The sequence below is a fragment of the Gobio gobio genome (assembly GCF_949357685.1).
Source record: "Gobio gobio genome assembly, chromosome: 25".
NCBI lineage: Eukaryota > Metazoa > Chordata > Actinopteri > Cypriniformes > Gobionidae > Gobio > Gobio gobio.
In genome coordinates, this window is record NC_137121.1 from 11,432,318 (window position 1) to 11,457,083 (window position 24,766).

At 38.1% G+C, this 24,766-nt stretch overlaps 1 protein-coding gene across 1 annotated transcript in view; it reads left to right on the plus strand.

Moving 5' to 3' along the window:
• The window catches only part of LOC307121812 (uncharacterized protein), a gene marked incomplete at its 5' end in the record, with an annotated part of 39,164 nt that overhangs the window by 12,801 nt on the left and 1,597 nt on the right, over window positions 1-24,766 (plus strand). The window contains 33 exons of the mRNA XM_079809571.1: window positions 57-195; window positions 346-453; window positions 580-649; window positions 744-878; window positions 985-1,143; window positions 1,310-1,404; window positions 1,484-1,613; window positions 1,708-1,960; window positions 2,245-2,285; window positions 2,399-2,496; window positions 2,723-2,874; window positions 3,106-3,244; window positions 4,603-4,710; window positions 4,805-4,984; window positions 5,074-5,313; window positions 6,377-6,533; window positions 7,352-7,483; window positions 7,676-17,683; window positions 17,859-17,998; window positions 18,252-18,426; window positions 18,563-18,798; window positions 18,961-19,150; window positions 19,389-19,569; window positions 19,851-20,035; window positions 20,139-20,208; window positions 20,311-20,441; window positions 20,538-20,569; window positions 20,701-20,848; window positions 21,066-21,158; window positions 22,387-22,427; window positions 22,574-22,693; window positions 22,805-22,903; window positions 22,995-23,114. Of these exons, the coding sequence (XP_079665697.1) occupies window positions 57-195; window positions 346-453; window positions 580-649; window positions 744-878; window positions 985-1,143; window positions 1,310-1,404; window positions 1,484-1,613; window positions 1,708-1,960; window positions 2,245-2,285; window positions 2,399-2,496; window positions 2,723-2,874; window positions 3,106-3,244; window positions 4,603-4,710; window positions 4,805-4,984; window positions 5,074-5,313; window positions 6,377-6,533; window positions 7,352-7,483; window positions 7,676-17,683; window positions 17,859-17,998; window positions 18,252-18,426; window positions 18,563-18,798; window positions 18,961-19,150; window positions 19,389-19,569; window positions 19,851-20,035; window positions 20,139-20,208; window positions 20,311-20,441; window positions 20,538-20,569; window positions 20,701-20,848; window positions 21,066-21,158; window positions 22,387-22,427; window positions 22,574-22,693; window positions 22,805-22,903; window positions 22,995-23,114 (14,305 nt within the window). The remainder of the gene's footprint in view (window positions 1-56; window positions 196-345; window positions 454-579; window positions 650-743; window positions 879-984; window positions 1,144-1,309; window positions 1,405-1,483; window positions 1,614-1,707; window positions 1,961-2,244; window positions 2,286-2,398; window positions 2,497-2,722; window positions 2,875-3,105; window positions 3,245-4,602; window positions 4,711-4,804; window positions 4,985-5,073; window positions 5,314-6,376; window positions 6,534-7,351; window positions 7,484-7,675; window positions 17,684-17,858; window positions 17,999-18,251; window positions 18,427-18,562; window positions 18,799-18,960; window positions 19,151-19,388; window positions 19,570-19,850; window positions 20,036-20,138; window positions 20,209-20,310; window positions 20,442-20,537; window positions 20,570-20,700; window positions 20,849-21,065; window positions 21,159-22,386; window positions 22,428-22,573; window positions 22,694-22,804; window positions 22,904-22,994; window positions 23,115-24,766) is intronic.

Below are 24,766 nucleotides of genomic sequence, written 5' to 3' on the forward strand. Positions count from 1 at the left end.
TGATTTAAAATCCTTTAGACATTTCCCCATGCTAACACTGCTGCTTTCTGTGTCAGTGTGTGTGCCGCGGGACACTGGACCTGTACAAACCTGGATTGTCCCGGAATCTGCTCTGTTGTGGGAGGGTCTCATGTCACCACTTTTGATGGAAAGAGCTTCACCTTCAGCGGAAACTGTGACTACATCCTCGCTAAGGTCTGTCAGGATATCAGATGATCCACAAATGTTTTCTGTCAGGGTTAAATTCACATGGTTTATATAACAATCAAGAAAGTGGGGACATTATAATTTATATTGAATGATTATATATAATTTAGAGGTACTTACAGTCTTTTTTTATTCCAGCACTCCAATGACAGTGATATTGCTGTTGTGGGAAATCTGGCAAAGTGTGATCCGGCCCGAACAGACACATGTCTAAATTCAGTTACACTTGTCATCTCGGGGACCATTGTAAGTACTGGGTTTAAATAGCCTATTTCTAAATAATTGAATTACAGACTACTATGAATAATAATAATATTAATACAATCTTATTAATAATAATATATCTTTGTTGATATTCTACTAATAAAACAGATTAGTTTTTCCTCCACTGGAACTGTGACAGTGAATGGAAACAGTCAATTTAACCTTCCTGCTACCACAGGTGGGTTTTCAAATATATAGGAACTTTTTATTTTTTCATTATTATGTTTTTTTATTTTTTTAAACTTCCTTTTCCAATAATTTTGTTGTCCCAGGTCCTGTGAGCATCTTCCAGCCCTCTTCCTCCTTCATTATTGCTGATATGAAGAGTCTTCGTCTAGAGATCCAGTTGGCTCCAGTCATGCAGTTGTATATTGTAGCCAGCATTGAAGAGAAAGGGAAAATGAGTGGTGAGTTGGAAAAGAAAAACTGCTAACTATTATTTTCTGAAAATGTCATTTTTTATTTGTAGGACATAGATGTCTAGTGAAATACTTCTAACCATGTCCCTCTCAGGTCTGTGTGGAAACTATAACAACGCCCAAGACGACGACTTTAAAACTGGATCGGGCATTATAGAGGGCACACCAACCACCTTTGTCAACTTTTGGAAACGCAATTGTCCGGATCTTGAAATCACATTTGACAACCCCTGCAGCCTGAATATGGACACAGGTGCTTACTGCAATAAAAAAGAACAACATGCTCACAATATCCATGTTACAGTGATCATTTTTTTCTTATTTTCTTGACATAGTAGGGGAAAAATTACTACATTTTCAATTCTGCTGTTCTAAACCAATTTAACCAGCAAATCTCCTGTTCTTATTTATCCTCATAGAGAAAATAGCTAAAGACTGGTGTTCCCGTCTTACAAACCCGAATGGCACCTTTTCCGAATGTCACTCCGAAATATGTCCTGAGATGTACTACCAAGTAAGTCTTTGTGCATAAACACTCGAAATTTACTGTGCAATTGTGTTCTTTAATGCATTCTGTCTTTTTTTTTCTGCAGTCGTGCGTCTATGACACCTGCAAGTGTGCAGATATAAAGAAGTGTATGTGTGCGGCTGTGTCCAACTATGCCCATGCATGTGCTGCCAAAGGAGTCATTCTCCAGGGCTGGATGGATTCAGAACCCTGTGGTGAGAACTTTATAAAGTATACATTCAAACAAATATTTATGTGTGTAGGCTACTCTGTTACAAATTATCCTCTGTTTTGTCTCTTGCTACACAGACTTGATTTCAAAGTGTCCAGGCAACATGAAGTACTCTTACAGCGTGAAAAGCTGCGGCAGAACCTGCCGCTCTCTCAGTGTACCAGATAACACCTGCCAAGGGTCCTTCACACCTGTAGACGGCTGTGTCTGTTCTGAGGGAACATACCTCAAGGAAGCCGGCAGCTGTGTTCCTGCTGACCAGTGTCCTTGTTACTATGGGGACAAAGTCATAGAGCCATCAGCAGTATACTACAAAGATGGTTCTAAATGGTATAAATAGCAGTTTAACATATGCATAAATAACATTTTCTTTACCGTTTAATAAAAAAAAATGTACCCCCACTATTTTGTTTTCAAAAGCCCTGTACTGACAAATTACAAATTATCATTCTTTTTTTAATTACAAGCATAATAATTGCTGTAAAATGCTGTTTAAAATGATTTTAGATGTAGCATGTCCCAAAAGCATACCCCCATATAACAATATTGACATGCATTATTACATTTTTGATGGTGGATTTTAGTAATTCTTTGCACTGTTTTGTCAAATGCAGCACCTGTGACCATGGCACATTGCGCTGCTCCAGTCAAGCAGGTGAGCTGCAGTTCTTCCAAAATATACTGCCTTCTAAATTCAAACTTGAGGCATCGCTGGTATGACGTGGGCTCATTTTCTGCACCTCATCTATGTGCCTGTTCTGTTTTTAGACTGTGTGGCTCCGATGAAATTCTTCAAATGCTCAAGTCCTGGTGAAAAAGGGACAGAGTGTCAGAGGACATGTGAAAAACAAGACCCAAATAACTGCGTGAGTTAGGATGGATGGATGGAGTACATGAATAAGAGGATGAATGAAATGAAAAATTACAGCAGTTTTATGACTTTCAAAAAATCCAGTTTGCTTACTCAATTTCAATTCAAATGCAGGCATTCTCACGCGTAAAACCCTGATATAGTAGATCATATGAAATGGCAAATCTTGTAATAGATGTTTGCAGGGAAAAGTTGACTTAACAATTTTGTCTTGTCAATAGGTGAGCACAGGGTGTGTATCAGGGTGTATGTGTCCTGACGCCCTTCTGGCTGATGGCAAAGGTGGGTGTGTGGAGAGGGAAAAATGTACATGTCCCCACAATGGAGTCATCTATTCACCTGGGGACCAAGTTCAGCAGGACTGTAACACCTGGTGAGCCAATCACAACTGTTATACCCCATGTTATCATAGTGCCATCCTTTTTTTTTTATCTCTAAAATGTACAGTGCCAGTCAAAAGTGTAGATGTCACATAGCATGATCCAGTGTTTTTTTTCTGTTAACTAAAAGTAAAACTTCATTATTCAGGAAAAATCATTTTCTATAATTGCAATAAAGCAATCATTCCATCAGTATTTATTTGTGAATTGTTCTCACATTTCAGCACATGCACAAATGGGATGTGGATTTGTACAGAAAAGAAATGCTACAGCACCTGTACAATTTATGGGGAAGGCCATTTCAAGACTTTTGATGGCAAGAGATACTCCTTCCATGGAGACTGTGAACACACCATAGCCCATGTATGTTTGGCTGTGCCAATGGACATTTTTTTTTTAATTATATAGATATCTGACAAATACCAGTTACTTTTGTGTCTGCATCATCTGCATAAATCATATAAAAAATAGGGCTGGGTATTGACAAATTTCATAATTCATTTTCAAGGGAACCCTGCAGTTGGTACATTACTATATTAAGTGGTTTGTATGCAAACATTTAAATGCCACATAAGGCATTTTTAACAATAACAAAGTTTTAATATTTTTTTAATGACTACTTCAATTCTACATTTTCATGACGGATTTATTCAAAAATACATTAAATATTGAAGAATAGGTTAAGTCAAATTAGAATGAATATGCAATATACTGCATATATTTAGTAAATTCTGCTCTTTGTGTTAATTGTTCTAGCTAAGTATTGAGCTATGGTTAGTAAATGGCTTTCCTGAGGTAAATGTTACGTAACGTGACATTGTTTACTCACTTTTATTGACATCTTTCCGCGGATAATTACATAAAAACATTAAACAGAAAATTGTACTGTATCTTTCAACATAACTTCTGATGTTAATTCTTGTTTATTTCAAGCTATAACTAGAAGTAGAGGAAGAGGTGCACTCCACACTGACCCTTCGCTTGATCTGAAACGGCTGATCTATCATAGCACATTAAAAAGCGATAGAAATGAATGTATTGTTTAAATTTCATAATAAAAGCGACAGATTTTGAAAGCTGATACTTTGTTTCATATCAAAAGTAACAAAACGTATTGTAAATTGTTGGATGGGAAGCAGAAGCACACTATAAACGCATCAACTCTTCGGTCGATTCTTGTGATTTAAAGGAACACTCCACTTTTTTTGAAAATAGACTCATTTTCCAACTCCCCAACAGTTGAGTTTTACCGTTTTCAAATACATTCAGCCGTTCTCCGGGTCTGGCGGTAGCACTTTTACTATAGCTTAGTGTAATTCATTGAATCTGATTAGACCGTTAGAATCTCGCTCAAAAAATTACCAAAGACTGACGGAAAATGAAAAGTTGCAATAATATTACGCAGAAAGGCAACAGACAGGATACATTAAAGAACACAATTGTACAGTAAATAAGCTAGCTTCCGGGCACTATTTTCAGGCGCTGCGTAATATTGCAACTTTTCATTTTCCGTCGGTTGAAAATGAGCCTATTTTCAAAGAAGTGGAGTGTTCCTTTAAAAATCAAAATGAGAATTGATTAAAATTGAGAAATCAATATTTTTAACCCAGCCCTGATGGAAAAACATAACTTTTTATATAAATAAGACAGATGAACTGCATATGTGGGTTACTTGTGTGAGACATTATAAACTGGAACATATTTGTGTGTAACCCCTCTAGGATTATTGCAATGCGAACCTCAATCCCTCCTTCCGCCTGGTCACAGAGAACATCCCCTGCGCCACCGGCAACACTATTTGCTCCAAGTCTATCAATCTGTTCTTTGGGGTGAGGTTATTTCATAGCTCAGAGTCACAGGTTTATTAGTAAAGCATCCTAAAATGCAACATGTATTGTGTCACTAACTATTCAAATCCCACAGAGATATGAGATGATTTTATCTGAAGAGGACGGAGTGAAAGTTGTTGAAGGCAACGGCACAGATTACAGATATAAAATCCATTCTGCGGTCCTATATATTGTCATTGAAGTTGAAGGTCTTTTGAATTTGATCTGGGACAGTAAAACGAGTGTGATGATTCAACTCCATCCCAAATTAAAGGTATGCATTCTTTAAAGTTACACTCATACACAAGAACCTTACCTTTTGATTAACTACTCACCTAAACATCCACATGATCTCTATGGCAGGGCAAGGTGTGTGGACTGTGTGGAAACTTTGATGGCAATGCAAACAATGACTTTATGAAGCAAAATGGTGAAGTGGTGACGGATCCAGAGGAATTTGGGAGTAGCTGGAAGGTGGATGCCATTTGCCCAGATGTGATAAACGAGAAGCATCCTTGTGAAGCACATCCAAACCGGCGTTCCTGGGCTGAAAAACAATGCGGAACCATTTTGAGCACTGTTTTTAAAGACTGCCATTCGCCTGTAAGTAACATTATCATTTAACAAGTTGCGGACAAAATCAGTCCTGGTTCAATTTCTTTATTTTATGTTTTTTACTCATGTGATGCCTAGAAATGCTCAAATCATGACTGAAATGAAATCAATGTGTGTTGCTTAGTACTTTACAATTCACTGTCAAAAATGTTATGTGCTATTTACTTAAAACAATTATGTAACAATATTACACATACTATTTTTGAGTAGTTTTTAAGGCTTGTTTTTAATGGAATCTACCTAAATAAATCATGTAAAAGTCTATGAAACAATTAATTTAATATTTTTAGTGAAATGTGCTTATTTATTTTAAGTTGATTTTAAAACAAGGGTATAAATTACAGTGTATGGAAATGACCTGCTTACATTTGACTTTGAGTTACGTTATACAATTAATAGATGGTATGCTGCTCGCACAACACAAGCAGAAACAAACTTGTTGCTGCACTGGCATTAGCAAAGTCATTGCTCATTGAACAAAGCAACATGCTTTATAATACTAGTAGTACACATGCAGTTATCCACAACCTAACCCTAACCATAAGATCTACTCTTCTGCACAGCGTTAACGGTCAAGACTTCAACATAACAGAAACTCTTTCAAATGTCAAACAGAACTGAACATTAAACAGATGTTTCCCTTCACCCTAAAACACATAAAATAACACTTAATTTCAATATTAACTCTCCATTTCCAGCCATATGCAAAGCATTCTGGGATCTAACAATGGTGTCTCTAAATAAAACTGCACAATTAAGCTCATTCTCTTAAAATAAGTAGGTAGCCTTTTCCCCTTAATTTTATCAGCCTAATCGTTCCCTCAATTCAAGCCTCAACATTTTTTAAATTTCCTTTTAAAAATTAGGAATTTCCTTTTATTAGTGAAATGTTCTCAATACTTTCTATACAACACTGAACCACACTTTTATTAAGAAAATATACACAATTTATGTTGTGAAAATTACAAGACCCACGATTAATTTTTTACAGTGATGCAATACATCTAGTATAACCCTTGAGGTTCTGTGTGTCTGATTTTCCTGTGTCTAGGTGGACTCTGGCCCGTACCATGATGCCTGTGTAAGGGACGCCTGTGCATGTGACAGCGGGGGTGACTGTGATTGTGTCTGTACGGCAGTGGAAGCTTATGCTGCTGAATGCCGTAAAAGAGGAGTTTGTGTGGCATGGAGGAGGCCAGACTTTTGTCGTAAGTTCAAATATTTCAAACATTTATTTTGCCTATAAACATACACAGCAACCAATGTACTTGGGGAGGAATGCGTTTATTGTACTCCACAAAGTTATTTGGTATATGTGATTTCATCAGTCTGTTTCCTCTGGATTCCTTTGGGATTTACCTCTGTTCACACATCAGCAAGACACTATCACACTCGTACACACAGCCGCCCTTAAGAGCTCATAGTGAACAATCAAAAACACATCATGCCATCCACTATAAATTATTGGCTCCATTGTTTTACTAAGGCTAATTTCACAGCTACCACTGCATTTATATTCAATTAATAATTTAACAATTGTCCATACTTTGACTAATATATAACTTTATTGGAAATATGTCACAATAGAATGTTAAGTGACATTTACCCTGATTTTTCTTTTTCTTCACCCAACATGTCTAGTACAGTATTTTATATCAGACATGTTCTTCAGTGACACATTTATTCTGGTAATGTTGGTAACTATATGTATGTAACAATAACATTTGAAACTTGAAATTTGTTGGTCATTTGGCAAATAAGGGTTATTTTTGTAAATAAAAAAAAAATAAAAAAAGCAACAATTAACATGTCATATTTTTTGGAGGGATTTATAGATTGAATTGTTGTCTGGAATAAGTAAACAATCAAATCCAGCAATAAAAAATATCATGGTACAAGTTTTACAAGGCCAAAAAAAAGTTTAAATCTGTTAACTTAAAAAAAAACCTTGGGGCATAAATGTGCCTGTAGCTGAAATATCTCTCAAATATAGACATTGTCCTGACTCAAGTGATTGTTCTTGCAGCTGTATTCTGTGACTACTACAATGCTCCAGAAGACGAATGTGAGTGGCACTATAAAACCTGTGGATCGACCTGCATGAAGACCTGCAAAAACCCCTCAGGAACTTGTTCTGTTCAAATTCCTCCTCTTGAGGGTAAGAATTGAGCATTTTAGCATATTTTGAAGATATGTGGTATAGAGTGTCCCAAAAAAAACATTTACTTAACTTAATAATGCTGAATAAGATGTATATTAGGTACCAAAGTGTCTAAAAACATTTTATGATACCTATTTTTAATACCCATAACTTATTTTTCTGTTACTGCTTTTTTATTTATACTTTTAGGTTGTTTTCGTCAGTGCCCTTCAGAAAGGCCATATCTCAGGGAGGAGACCATGAAGTGTGTTACAGAGGAAGAATGTAAAGAATGTTTCTATGATGGGAAGGTATTTCCACGTGGATCTGTCATTTACAACACCACAGATGGGAACGGTGCATGTTTAACTGCTATGTGTAATTCAAATGGGGAAATCGTAAGAACAATTATTGAATGCATACCCACATCAACAACACCTTTCACTTTCACAACTACAACTGAAACTACTAAAACAACAACCACCACTATGACCACAACTCCTATGTCAACTACAACCACAGCATCCACATCAACAAAAACATCTACAGTTACCGTAACATCACCAACAGTCACAATAGCTCCCACATCAGAGACAACTATAATCACATCCACTACTACCACACCAACTACTGTAACAACACCTACAGAAACAACACCTACATCAACAGAAACAACACCTACAACTGTTACAACACCTACATCAACAGAAACAACACCCACAACTGTTACAATGACAACACCATGTTATTTCGGTTGCAAATGGTCAGATTGGATTGATAGCAACACACCCAGTACAGAGCCCCAAGGATTCGAAACTGAATCAATCGATACATTGTGGAAATCAAGAAAGATTACCTGTCAAAGCCCTGAAGAGATTGAATGTAGAGCAGTAGATTATCCACAAAAGTCCCTGGACGTTTTGGGTCAACAGTTGTACTGCAATGCATCATTTGGACTGTCATGTTCAAATGAAGACAATGCAGCTGGCATGCCACCACTTTGTTATAATTATGAAATCCGTGTAAAATGCTGTGAAGGCAATTGTATACCTACATCAACAGAAACAAAACCTACAACCGTTACAACGACACCTACATCAACAGAAACAACACTTACAACGGTTATAACACCTACACCGACAGAAACAACACCCACAACTGTTACAACACCTACATCAACAGAAACAACACCTACAACGGTTATAACACCTACACCAACAGAAACAACACCCACAACTGCTACAACACCTACATCAACAGAAACAACACCCACAACTGTTACAACACCTACATCAACAGAAACAACACCTACAACTGTTACAATGACAACACCATGTTATTTCGGTTGCAAATGGTCAGATTGGATTGATAGCAACACACCCAGTACAGAGCCCCAAGGATTCGAAACGGAATCAATCGATGCATTGTGGAAATCAGGAAAGATTACCTGTCAAAGCCCTGAAGAGACTGAATGTAGGGCAGTTGATTATCCACAAAAGTCCCTGGATGCTTTGGGTCAACAGTTGTACTGCAATGCATCATTTGGACTGTCATGTTCAAATGAAGACAATGCAGCTGGCATGCCACCACTTTGTTATAATTATGAAATCCGTGTAAAATGCTGTGAAGGCAATTGTATACCTACATCAACAGAAACAAAACCTACAACCGTTACAACGACACCTATATCAACAGAAACAACACTTACAACGGTTATAACACCTACACCGACAGAAACAACACCCACAACTGTTACAACACCTACATCAACAGAAACAACACCTACAACGGTTATAACACCTACACCAACAGAAACAACACCTACAACGGTTATAACACCTACACCAACAGAAACAACACCTACAACGGTTATAACACCTACACCAACAGAAACAACACCCACAACTGCTACAACACCTACATCAACAGAAACAACACCCACAACTGTTACAACACATACATCAACAGAAACAACACCTACAACTGTTACAATGACAACACCATGTTATTTCGGTTGCAAATGGTCAGATTGGATTGATAGCAACACACCCAGTACAGAGCCCCAAGGATTCGAAACTGAATCAATCGATGCATTGTGGAAATCAGGAAAGATTACCTGTCAAAGCCCTGAAGAGACTGAATGTAGGGCAGTTGATTATCCACAAAAGTCCCTGGACGCTTTGGGTCAACAGTTGTACTGCAATGCATCATTTGGACTGTCATGTTCAAATGAAGACAATGCAGCTGGCATGCCACCACTTTGTTATAATTATGAAATCCGTGTAAAATGCTGTGAAGGCAATTGTATACCTACATCAACAGAAACAAAACCTACAACCGTTACAACGACACCTATATCAACAGAAACAACACTTACAACGGTTATAACACCTACACCGACAGAAACAACACCCACAACTGTTACAACACCTACATCAACAGAAACAACACCTACAACGGTTATAACACCTACACCAACAGAAACAACACCTACAACGGTTATAACACCTACACCAACAGAAACAACACCTACAACGGTTATAACACCTACACCAACAGAAACAACACCCACAACTGCTACAACACCTACATCAACAGAAACAACACCCACAACTGTTACAACACCTACATCAACAGAAACAACACCTACAACTGTTACAATGACAACACCATGTTATTTCGGTTGCAAATGGTCAGATTGGATTGATAGCAACACACCCAGTACAGAGCCCCAAGGATTCGAAACTGAATCAATCGATGCATTGTGGAAATCAGGAAAGATTACCTGTCAAAGCCCTGAAGAGACTGAATGTAGGGCAGTTGATTATCCACAAAAGTCCCTGGACGCTTTGGGTCAACAGTTGTACTGCAATGCATCATTTGGACTGTCATGTTCAAATGAAGACAATGCAGCTGGCATGCCACCACTTTGTTATAATTATGAAATCCGTGTAAAATGCTGTGAAGGCAATTGTATACCTACATCAACAGAAACAAAACCTACAACCGTTACAACGACACCTATATCAACAGAAACAACACTTACAACGGTTATAACACCTACACCGACAGAAACAACACCCACAACTGTTACAACACCTACATCAACAGAAACAACACCTACAACGGTTATAACACCTACACCAACAGAAACAACACCTACAACGGTTATAACACCTACACCAACAGAAACAACACCTACAACGGTTATAACACCTACACCAACAGAAACAACACCCACAACTGCTACAACACCTACATCAACAGAAACAACACCCACAACTGTTACAACACCTACATCAACAGAAACAACACCTACAACTGTTACAATGACAACACCATGTTATTTCGGTTGCAAATGGTCAGATTGGATTGATAGCAACACACCCAGTACAGAGCCCCAAGGATTCGAAACTGAATCAATCGATGCATTGTGGAAATCAGGAAAGATTACCTGTCAAAGCCCTGAAGAGACTGAATGTAGGGCAGTTGATTATCCACAAAAGTCCCTGGACGCTTTGGGTCAACAGTTGTACTGCAATGCATCATTTGGACTGTCATGTTCAAATGAAGACAATGCAGCTGGCATGCCACCACTTTGTTATAATTATGAAATCCGTGTAAAATGCTGTGAAGGCAATTGTATACCTACATCAACAGAAACAAAACCTACAACCGTTACAACGACACCTATATCAACAGAAACAACACTTACAACGGTTATAACACCTACACCGACAGAAACAACACCCACAACTGTTACAACACCTACATCAACAGAAACAACACCTACAACGGTTATAACACCTACACCAACAGAAACAACACCTACAACGGTTATAACACCTACACCAACAGAAACAACACCCACAACTGCTACAACACCTACATCAACAGAAACAACACTTACAACGGTTATAACACCTACACCGACAGAAACAACACCCACAACTGTTACAACACCTACATCAACAGAAACAACACCTACAACGGTTATAACACCTACACCAACAGAAACAACACCTACAACGGTTATAACACCTACACCAACAGAAACAACACCTACAACGGTTATAACACCTACACCAACAGAAACAACACCCACAACTGCTACAACACCTACATCAACAGAAACAACACCCACAACTGTTACAACACCTACATCAACAGAAACAACACCTACAACTGTTACAATGACAACACCATGTTATTTCGGTTGCAAATGGTCAGATTGGATTGATAGCAACACACCCAGTACAGAGCCCCAAGGATTCGAAACTGAATCAATCGATGCATTGTGGAAATCAGGAAAGATTACCTGTCAAAGCCCTGAAGAGACTGAATGTAGGGCAGTTGATTATCCACAAAAGTCCCTGGACGCTTTGGGTCAACAGTTGTACTGCAATGCATCATTTGGACTGTCATGTTCAAATGAAGACAATGCAGCTGGCATGCCACCACTTTGTTATAATTATGAAATCCGTGTAAAATGCTGTGTAGGCAATTGTATACCTACATCAACAGAAACAAAACCTACAACCGTTACAACGACACCTATATCAACAGAAACAACACTTACAACGGTTATAACACCTACACCGACAGAAACAACACCCACAACTGTTACAACACCTACATCAACAGAAACAACACCTACAACGGTTATAACACCTACACCAACAGAAACAACACCTACAACGGTTATAACACCTACACCAACAGAAACAACACCCACAACTGCTACAACACCTACATCAACAGAAACAACACCCACAACTGTTACAACACCTACATCAACAGAAACAACACCTACAACTGTTACAATGACAACACCATGTTATTTCGGTTGCAAATGGTCAGATTGGATTGATAGCAACACACCCAGTACAGAGCCCCAAGGATTCGAAACTGAATCAATCGATGCATTGTGGAAATCAGGAAAGATTAACTGTCAAAGCCCTGAAGAGACTGAATGTAGGGCAGTTGATTATCCACAAAAGTCCCTGGACGCTTTGGGTCAACAGTTGTACTGCAATGCATCATTTGGACTGTCATGTTCAAATGAAGACAATGCAGCTGGCATGCCACCACTTTGTTATAATTATGAAATCCGTGTTAAATGTTGTGAAGGCAATTGTATACCTACATCAACAGAAACAAAACCTACAACCGTTACAACGACACCTATATCAACAGAAACAACACTTACAACGGTTATAACACCTACACCGACAGAAACAACACCCACAACTGTTACAACACCTACATCAACAGAAACAACACCTACAACGGTTATAACACCTACACCAACAGAAACAACACCTACAACGGTTATAACACCTACACCAACAGAAACAACACCCACAACTGCTACAACACCTACATCAACAGAAACAACACCCACAACTGTTACAACACATACATCAACAGAAACAACACCTACAACTGTTACAATGACAACACCATGTTATTTCGGTTGCAAATGGTCAGATTGGATTGATAGCAACACACCCAGTACAGAGCCCCAAGGATTCGAAACTGAATCAATCGATGCATTGTGGAAATCAGGAAAGATTACCTGTCAAAGCCCTGAAGAGACTGAATGTAGGGCAGTTGATTATCCACAAAAGTCCCTGGACGCTTTGGGTCAACAGTTGTACTGCAATGCATCATTTGGACTGTCATGTTCAAATGAAGACAATGCAGCTGGCATGCCACCACTTTGTTATAATTATGAAATCCGTGTAAAATGCTGTGAAGGCAATTGTATACCTACATCAACAGAAACAAAACCTACAACCGTTACAACGACACCTATATCAACAGAAACAACACTTACAACGGTTATAACACCTACACCGACAGAAACAACACCCACAACTGTTACAACACCTACATCAACAGAAACAACACCTACAACGGTTATAACACCTACACCAACAGAAACAACACCTACAACGGTTATAACACCTACACCAACAGAAACAACACCTACAACGGTTATAACACCTACACCAACAGAAACAACACCCACAACTGCTACAACACCTACATCAACAGAAACAACACCCACAACTGTTACAACACCTACATCAACAGAAACAACACCTACAACTGTTACAATGACAACACCATGTTATTTCGGTTGCAAATGGTCAGATTGGATTGATAGCAACACACCCAGTACAGAGCCCCAAGGATTCGAAACTGAATCAATCGATGCATTGTGGAAATCAGGAAAGATTACCTGTCAAAGCCCTGAAGAGACTGAATGTAGGGCAGTTGATTATCCACAAAAGTCCCTGGACGCTTTGGGTCAACAGTTGTACTGCAATGCATCATTTGGACTGTCATGTTCAAATGAAGACAATGCAGCTGGCATGCCACCACTTTGTTATAATTATGAAATCCGTGTTAAATGTTGTGAAGGCAATTGTATACCTACATCAACAGAAACAAAACCTACAACCGTTACAACGACACCTATATCAACAGAAACAACACTTACAACGGTTATAACACCTACACCGACAGAAACAACACCCACAACTGTTACAACACCTACATCAACAGAAACAACACCTACAACGGTTATAACACCTACACCAACAGAAACAACACCTACAACGGTTATAACACCTACACCAACAGAAACAACACCCACAACTGCTACAACACCTACATCAACAGAAACAACACCCACAACTGTTACAACACCTACATCAACAGAAACAACACCTACAACTGTTACAATGACAACACCATGTTATTTCGGTTGCAAATGGTCAGATTGGATTGATAGCAACACACCCAGTACAGAGCCCCAAGGATTCGAAACTGAATCAATCGATGCATTGTGGAAATCAGGAAAGATTACCTGTCAAAGCCCTGAAGAGACTGAATGTAGGGCAGTTGATTATCCACAAAAGTCCCTGGACGCTTTGGGTCAACAGTTGTACTGCAATGCATCATTTGGACTGTCATGTTCAAATGAAGACAATGCAGCTGGCATGCCACCACTTTGTTATAATTATGAAATCCGTGTTAAATGTTGTGAAGGCAATTGTATACCCACATCGACAGAGACATCCACAATCACATCCACTACTATCTCACCAACTACGGTAACGACAACACCTACATCAACAGAAACAACACTTACAACTGTTACGACAACACCTATATCAACAGAATCAACACCTACAACTGTTACAATGACAACAGAAACAACACCGACAACAGTTACGACAACACCTACATCAACAGAAACAACACCTTCAACTGTAACAACACCTACATCAACAGAAACAACACTTACAACGGTTATAACACCTACATCAACAGAAACAACACTTACAACGGTTATAACACCTACATCAACTGAAACAACACCCACAACTGTTACAATGTCACCTACACCAACAGAAACAACACCTACAACTGTAACAACGACACCTACATCAACAGAAATAACACTTACAACTGTTACAACAACACCTACATCAACAGAAACAACACCTTCAACTGTAACAACACCTACATCAACAGAAACAACACTTACAACGGTTATAACACCTACATCAACTGAAACAACACCCACAACTGTTACAATGTCACCTACACCAACAGAAACAACACCTACAACTGTAACAACGACACCTACATCAACAGAAATAACACTTACAACTGTTACAACAACACCTACATCAACAGAAATAACACTTACAACTGTTACAACAATACCTACATCAACAGAAACAACACCTACAACTGTAACAACGACACCTAAATCAACAGAAATAACACTTACAACTGTTACAACAACACCTACATCAACGGAAATAACACTTACAACTGTTACGACAACACCTACATCAACAGAAACAACACCTACAACCGTTACAACGACACCTATATCAACAGAAACAACACCTACATCAACAGAAATAACACCTACAACTGTTACGACAACACCTACATCAACAGAAACAACACCTACAACCGTTACAACGACACCTCTATCAACAGAAACAACACCTACATCAACAGAAATAACACTTACAACTGTTACAACAACACCTACATCAACGGAAATAACACTTACAACTGTTACGACAACACCTACATCAACAGAAACAACACCTACAACCGTTACAACGACACCTATATCAACAGAAACAACACCTACATCAACAGAAACAACACCTACAACTGTTACAATGACAACAGAAACAACACCTACAACTGTAACAACAACACCTACATCAACGGAAATAACACTTACAACTGTTACGACAACACCTACATCAACAGAAACAACACCTACAACCGTTACAACGACACCTATATCAACAGAAACAACACCTACATCAACAGAAACAACACCTACAACTGTTACAATGACAACAGAAACAACACCGACAACAGTTACGACAACACCTACATCAACAGAAACAACACCTTACACTATAACGACACCTACATCAACTGAAACAACACCCACAACTGTTACAATGTCACCTACACCAACAGAAACAACACCTACAACTGTAACAACGACACCTACATCAACAGAAATAACACTTACAACTGTTACAACAACACCTACATCAACAGAAATAACACTTACAACTGTTACAACAATACCTACATCAACAGAAACAACACCTACAACTGTAACAACGACACCTAAATCAACAGAAATAACACTTACAACTGTTACAACAACACCTACATCAACGGAAATAACACTTACAACTGTTACGACAACACCTACATCAACAGAAACAACACCTACAACCGTTACAACGACACCTATATCAACAGAAACAACACCTACATCAACAGAAATAACACCTACAACTGTTACGACAACACCTACATCAACAGAAACAACACCTACAACCGTTACAACGACACCTATATCAACAGAAACAACACCTACATCAACAGAAATAACACTTACAACTGTTACAACAACACCTACATCAACGGAAATAACACTTACAACTGTTACGACAACACCTACATCAACAGAAACAACACCTACAACCGTTACAACGACACCTATATCAACAGAAACAACACCTACATCAACAGAAACAACACCTACAACTGTTACAATGACAACAGAAACAACACCTACAACTGTAACAACAACACCTACATCAACGGAAATAACACTTACAACTGTTACGACAACACCTACATCAACAGAAACAACACCTACAACCGTTACAACGACACCTATATCAACAGAAACAACACCTACATCAACAGAAACAACACCTACAACTGTTACAATGACAACAGAAACAACACCGACAACAGTTACGACAACACCTACATCAACAGAAACAACACCTTACACTATAACGACACCTACATCAACAGAATCAACACCTACAACTGTTACAATGACAACAGAAACAACACCTACAACTGTTACGACAACACCTACATCAACAGAAACAATGCCTACAACTGTAACAACAACACCTACATCAACAGAAACAACACCTACAACTGTTACGACAACACCTACATCAACAGAAACAACACCTACAACTGTTACGACAACACCTACATCAACAGAAACAACACCTACAACTGTTACAATGACAACAGAAACAACACCTACAACTGTTACGACAACACCTACATCAACAGAAACAATACCTACAACTGTAACAACAACACCTACATCAACAGAAACAACACCTACAACTGTTACGACAACACCTACATCAACAGAAACAACACCTACAACTGTTACGACAACACCTACATCAACAGAAACAACACCTACAACTGTTACGACAACACCTATATCAACAGAAACAACACCTACAACTGTTACGACAACACCTACATCAACAGAAACAACACCTACCACTTTAACAACACCTATATCAACAGAAACAACACCTACAACTGTTACAACACATACATCAACAGAAACAACACCTACATCAGCAGAAACAATGCCTACAACTGTTACAGCACCTACATCAACAGAAACATCACCTACAACTGTTACAATGACAACTACATCAACAGAGACATTTAAAACTAGTACAACTACTAGCACAACAAAACCCACATCAACAAAAACATCAAGTACTTCCGGTGTGCATACAGGGCCAACTCCCCCAAAGACAAGACATTCCACATCACGTCAATGTACATGCACATATTTAAATTCAACATTCCTCCAAGGTAAGTGCTACTTTAACAACAACTATTAAATTTTTTTCAGTTTTCTGAATTTACAGTTTGTTTAATCCTTGTGTATACATCCATTACCTTGATTACATTACATTCAGGTTTCATTAATGTTAAAAATCTCTCTTATTGTTTACCTCCCTCGCACATCCTTTTATTTCAATTCTAGGTTCGCCAATCTATAATCAAACGGATAAAGCAGGTTGGTGCTACTTTGCCTACTGCAACTCCACTTGTCATATTATGATAACGTCTAGAGAATGCGTAACCCCTAAAGTTCCACAAGACTGTACAAATATCAGCAGAAAGGTAATTTAACAGTACAGTGAAAGTACACTTACGCAGTAACACATCTAAAAAATTTTACAAAATTTCTTCATGTATTTTTTCAAAACGAACAATAACACAATTGCCTGTTTAATATGATAATAACTGTTGTAATACAACACTAAATTAATTACATTCTGTATAACTGTATTAATTGGTAAGAGAAAAAAGAAATTAACTATAACCATTTTTTTAAATAATCTTCAATCTTCATCAATCTGATTGTGTCATCCAGCATAAGGAATCCTGGATTGAAGACTGCAAAAACAAAACATGCAACAATGGCAGTGTCACATCAATACCTCTAAAGTGTGACCAATCTGATAGTATCATACCTACATGTACTAATGGACTTAAACCTAAGAAGGTGTTTTATAACAATGGCTGCTGCTTCAAGTATGAGTGTGAATGTAAGTTTAAGTCTTGCTCATGGACATTTCATTAATATTAAATGTTTATATTAAGTACATTTAATTAATATAATAAATTAAACAATTGTCCTAGTCATTGCCTTATGTTTACATTTGGTGTAACTTGGTTTGACAGGTAAATGCAGTGGCTGGGGTGACCCACATTACAAAACTTTTGATGGAACATACTATGCTTTCCAAGGAAACTGCACATATGTTTTGTTCCAAGAAATTGTCCCAAGATACAATATCAGTGTCCATGTTAAAAACTATTATTGTGATGTTAAAAATAATCTCGCCTGCCCAGAGTATGTGATTGTGAACTACAAATCCTATAAAATCAAGCTGACAAGCAACACTAAAGATGTCCAGGTAAGTCTTAGGACTACAGCAAAACATTCACAGGCTCCTGAAAAACAAGCAAAAACTCAAATTAATTGAACACATAAATACTAAAAATTTCACATCAGATCATGACACTGTACTCTAGAGAACGATTTTCGTCATAACACAGAAAGACCTTGTTTTACACAGGTCTATGTTAATGATGAACTGAAACAACTAACTTACATGAATGACCATGACAAATTCTTCATCACCACCTCCGGCATGGCAGTAGTTGTGAACATCACTGAAATCAAAGTTGATATTTTGGTCAATCATCAAGGCTTTGAGATCAATCTCCCGTACTCCTATTTCTATGGCAATACAGAGGGACAGTGCGGTGAGTACAGATCTCTTGTCACAACGAAAAAACAAACTTGTTTTTTGTCTGTCAGATGTGTACAAAGTAGAATATGTGTAAGTTTTACTTCATGTTTACAGTGCAACAAATAAATTAGATTTTCAATAACTGTAACCGAACATTAATTCATTAATTTAAAAGAAATGTATTTTGAATTGTTCCATTACTTCCTCTCTATATCCAGATTTAGTATAATTAAAATAATTAACATTTTCAGGAGTTTGCGACAACAACCGTGCAAATGACTGCAGACGTCCTGATGGGCAAATCGACCAATCGTGTGTAAACATGGCACAGCTTTGGATGGTCCCACCAGGATGTAAAACCACTCCAACTCCAACTCCATCTACACCTTCACCTTCCTGCAAACCAGAGATTTGTGATCTCATGAAGAGCGAGTAAGTCATTTTAATCATTTGGTAACACTGATTAATACAATATGTTTTCCCTTTTAAATGTACAGTATGCCACCAAAAAAAAATGGTCTCACACTCAGGTTGTTCCAAATGTGTTTGACTTTCTGTATTCTGTGGAAAATTAGAATAAAGAAAGTCATACAGGTTTGGAACAACATCACGGTGAGTAAAAGATGGCAGAATCTTCATTTTTGGTTGAACTGTCCCTTTGAGATGCCTGAAATCGAATCGAACAGCCACATTTTGTATTTGTTTCTTCACAGTATGTTTGTAAAATGCCACGGGGTCATTCCTTATGAAAGTTATTATGAGGCATGCAAATACGATGTGTGCCACATGGGAAAGGACTCTATTGGTTGTAGCAGTCTGGAAGCTTATGCTCAGCTATGTGGCAAGGAGGGTATCTGTGTGGAATGGAGAACATCAGATAAACTCAAAAAAATGTGTGGTAAGTAGAATGAACCTAACCATTCGACTGCGTTTTTGATTGTACTTTAAAGCTTGAACTTGAGAGGACCCTGAAACTTGATTGTCATTGTTTTCTATAACAGAATACAAGTGCCCCAGTCACAAAGTCTACAAGGGATGTGGGCCTAAAATCGAAAGAACATGCAGTACAAGGTAATCTTGTTCTGCAATACTCCATATCCACAAAACAATAGTCCTTAATAAGTGCTGGAATAATACTTGATGTCTGATGTGCTTCTACTAACTCACAACTAGGTACAATGATTTGTTTGTGGAGAAAGAATGTCAAGGCAAGGACTGTCTTCAAACATTTATGGAAGGCTGTTTCTGCCCTGATAATACATATCAAGTTAGTTCAACGATAGCTAACTGTACAGCTTACTGCGGTAAGACATGTTGCTTCATTTACTTTCTCTGTGTTTTAGATTAATGCACCTTCATGTCTTATTTTCATTGATTTGTTTTTTATTCCCTCCATGTAGATTGTATCGGCCCTGATGGAACATCTAGAATGGTATGTCTAGACAAAGATATTTAGAAAAATATTTCAAGAAAGTCAATAGGGTCCAAAGCATTTCACAATGCGTTTGCAGTTTATAATCACCATGATTCCTAACCATCATCTACTTGCTTTTCCGTCTGCAGCCTGGGGATACATGGACCATGGACTGTTCTGAATACATATGCTCCAGTGAGACCTTTGGTATTATAACTGTGCCTGTAAAGTGTCCGCTTGAAAAGCCCTGTGGATCAGAAGAAAAAAGAATCATTGAAAACTGCTGCCCAACCTGTGGTGAGCCAAGATTAAACATGCTTGATGGTGCATCATTACAAGCCAGATAATGAATTTTCAGGACTTACTAAAATAATTCACTAAAACACATCCTGCTGATAGCACACACTGTCTGCATTATTTTATCACCCAATTCACAGTTAGTGCCACCTTTGAACTACCCATTCATAAATGCATTCAAATTAATTCCTTCCCCGTTCCATCTTAACCCTTTTAGTGTGTAATCCCGAGCTGTGTCTTCAGAAGAAATGTGATGTGGGATTTGAGTTAGCAGCAAATAAAACTGAAGGCAGTTGCTGTGCACCCTGTGGTAAGTCTCAGATATCTTTCTGTGGATTTTAATGTTAAACAATTACTCTCATTTTAGTGTCCTACAAAAACTGCTGTCCTATATGTGAGTCTTTTCTGTTAGGCAGTAACTTTTAAGTCCACGTTATATATTTTCATAATAGTACAATGTGAAGAATAACGCTTTACAATGAACTCTGTTAGAGATCTACATATGGCAATTTATCAGTTCAATAAAATACCTTACTCACCTTTGAGTAATAAAAACACCATCTCTGAATCGCTTTTTCAAAATCCCTCAGTTGCACCATCTCTGAAAAGCCAAGGCAATGTTGATTCTTGTTTTATTACAAGCATTCTCTTTTTGCCAGCAGACTCTTGTCTGGCCATCACCAGACCAAGCTCAATTTAAGATTGAACATTGGTCTGGAGAGTCTGCTCTGTATTTTCTCCTGCACAAGAGTCGTGATAAACCAGGTTTACCCAGTCTAAGCAGACTCTCCTCTGTTCGCTGTTTGTTTTTTTTAAACAAGTGATTCCCCGGAGGCTCGAGGTTTAGCTGCTCTAATGTCAACTTTTGTCACACATTGTGACAACTAACCTATGTCACTCTCAATCTCCCACACCATACACGTGTCAAAGTAGCCAGAGCAATATTTCTCTATGTGACGAGATATACACAGGCGAGTGACATGTACGCAATTTCCCACGAAAACCATCTCGGTCTAAAATATAAACAATTATAATAGGTTTACCACAGTCAATCTGGATATGACAAACACGTGTTTGAAGAATGATTGACTCATTATTTAAATTTGGGGTACAATTTATTTTAAGGTGTCATTGTTACAGTGTAATTATATATTTCAATTCTGAGTAATAATATTGATTAAAAACACTTACTTACTATAGGGTTAGGGTCGGATTAGGGTTTGGTTTGAGGCTTTGTTGCTTGTAATTATGAATAATTTACTATTATTGCTATGGTAAGTACATGTAACATATGTAACAAGGAAACTGAAATAAAGTGTACATAGCATACCTTTAAAATTCACTCTTATCTTCACTTAATAGTGATAAGGCAAAATAACACGATTTCTATCTGTACAAATTGTGTTTAATATTTTATCAAGACATGAAAATGTGCTGCATAACAGGAATTGGCCTTTTTTTTCATAAAAAAACTAAATTAGCATACATTATTATTGAACTGATTTAATGACTTTAAAATGGATTTTTCTGATTTTCAGTGCCCAAAGACGTCTGTGTGTACAATAACCTTGAGTACCAGGTGAGCTGCTGGGGTCATGTGTTCAAATGAATAAAGGAAATTTGGGAAAATCTTGGTATTTAAAATGAAGCAAAAGGAAATACTGTTAAATAGTGGTGCTATTTTCCACTTTTCTGACTCCGTAATCTCTCTGTTCGTCTTTCTAGCCTGGGTCTAAAATCCCCACTGAGCCTTGTGTCGAATGTGACTGTCAAATGGATAAAAACCCGAAGACTCAACTACACAGCGTCATGTGCGTTTCTAAAGTCTGTGCACCTTGCCCTGAGGTAATAATTTAACATTTGCTTGTGAACATCATTTTATCAAATCATTGATTGGAAACTTCTAAAATATAAGAATATAATATATAAACTATTATTGTGTTTTTGTTCTCCAAGGGCTTTGAGAATGTGGACCAAGAAGGAGAGTGCTGTGGAACATGCAAGCAAAATGCCTGTCTTTATACTGCACCAGACAACACCACACAAACTCTGAAGGTACATATTCTCAAACTTTCCTTTACACTTTCAGTTCACCAGACAAATTATCTGCTCTATTCTTTGATGCTCATGTAGCCTTTTTTTGTAGGATGGAGAGAGCGTCAACTACCAATGTGAAACTCTGACCTGTCATCAAGTCAATGGCACGTTCATGATAGAGAAGAGCATGCCAAGTTGCCCTGTCTTCAATCCAGACGACTGTGTACCCGTGGGTTCAATATCTTAAGCAAAAGTTGATGCATTTGTTGTTTGTGTTTTGTGTGGCTGTTGCTACCTGCTCACACTTAAAGAGACAAAAGACACACAAAAATGAAATAAATCGTCATCAATTACTCATCCTCATGTCGCTCCAAACCCGTAAGACTTTCGCTCATCTTCAAAACACAAATTAAGTCATTTTAAATGAAATCTGCGAGATGTCTGTCCCTCCATTGACAGCTACGCATCTACCACTTTGAAGCTTCAAAAAGTTTGATAAAGGCTTTTATACACATATAAATATTGATTAGCAAACCGTACTTGCTTGATGCGTGAGAACAAACCTCATTGGTTCTTGCTGAAGCTCAAACGTGCTGCGTAACACGAGAATGAACCTCATTGGTTCTTGAGAAGATCAAACTAGTTGCGTAACACGAGAATGAACCTCAGTGGTTCTTGAGTAAGCTTAAACGTGCTGCGTAACACGAGAATGAAGCTCATTGGTTCTTGAGAAGCTCAAACGTGCTACGTAACACAAGAGAATTAACCTCATTGGTTCTTGAGAAGCTCAAATGTGCTGCGTAACACGAGAATGAAGCTCATTGGTTCTTGAAGAGCTTAAACGTGATGCGTAACACACGAGAATGAGCCTCATTGGTTCTTGCAGAAGCTCAAACGTGCTGCGTAACACACAAGAATGATCCTCATTGGTTCTTGAGAAGCACAAACGTGATGCGTAACACACAAGAATGAACCTCATTGGTTCTTGAGAAATTCAAACGTGATGCGTAACATGAGAATGAACCTCATTGGTTCTTGATGAAGCTCAAATGTGATGCGTAACACGAGAATGAACCTCATTGGTTCTTGCGAAAGCTCAAATGTGATGCGTAACACGAGAATAAACCTCATTGGTTCTTGCTGAAGCTCAAATGTGATGCGTAACACACAAGAATGAACCTCATTGGTTCTTGAGAAGCTCAAACGTGATGCGTAACACACGAGAATGAACCTCATTGGTTCTTGAGAAGCTCAAACGTGATGCGTAACAAACGAGAGTGAACCTCATTGGTTCTTGCGGAAGCTCAAAAGTGATGTGAAACACGAGACTAAACCTCATTGGTTCTAGAGAAGCTCAAACCTGATGCATAACAAACGAGAATGAACCTCATTGGTTCTTGCTGAAGCTCAAACGTGATGCGTAACACACGAGAATGAACCTCATTGGTTCTTGAGAAGCTCAAACGTGATGCGTAACAAAAGAGAAAGAACCTCATTGGTTCTTGAGAAGCTCAAACGTGATGCGTAACAGAAGATTGAACCTCATTGGTTCTTGCTGAAGCTCAAATGTGAGGAGTAACACGAGAATTAACCTCATTGGTTCTTGAGAAGCTCAAACGTGATGCGTAACACACAAGAATGAACCTCATTGGTTCTTGAGAAGCTCAAACGTGATGCGTAACACAAGAATGAACCTCATTGGTTCTTGAGAAGCTCAAATGTGATGCATAACACATGAGAATGAACCTCTTTGGTTCTTGAGAAGCTCAAATGTGATGCGTAACACACGAGAACTAACCTCATTGGTTCTTGAGAAGCTCAAACATGATGCGTAACAGAAGAATGAACCTCATTGGTTCTTGAGAAGCTCAAACTTTATGC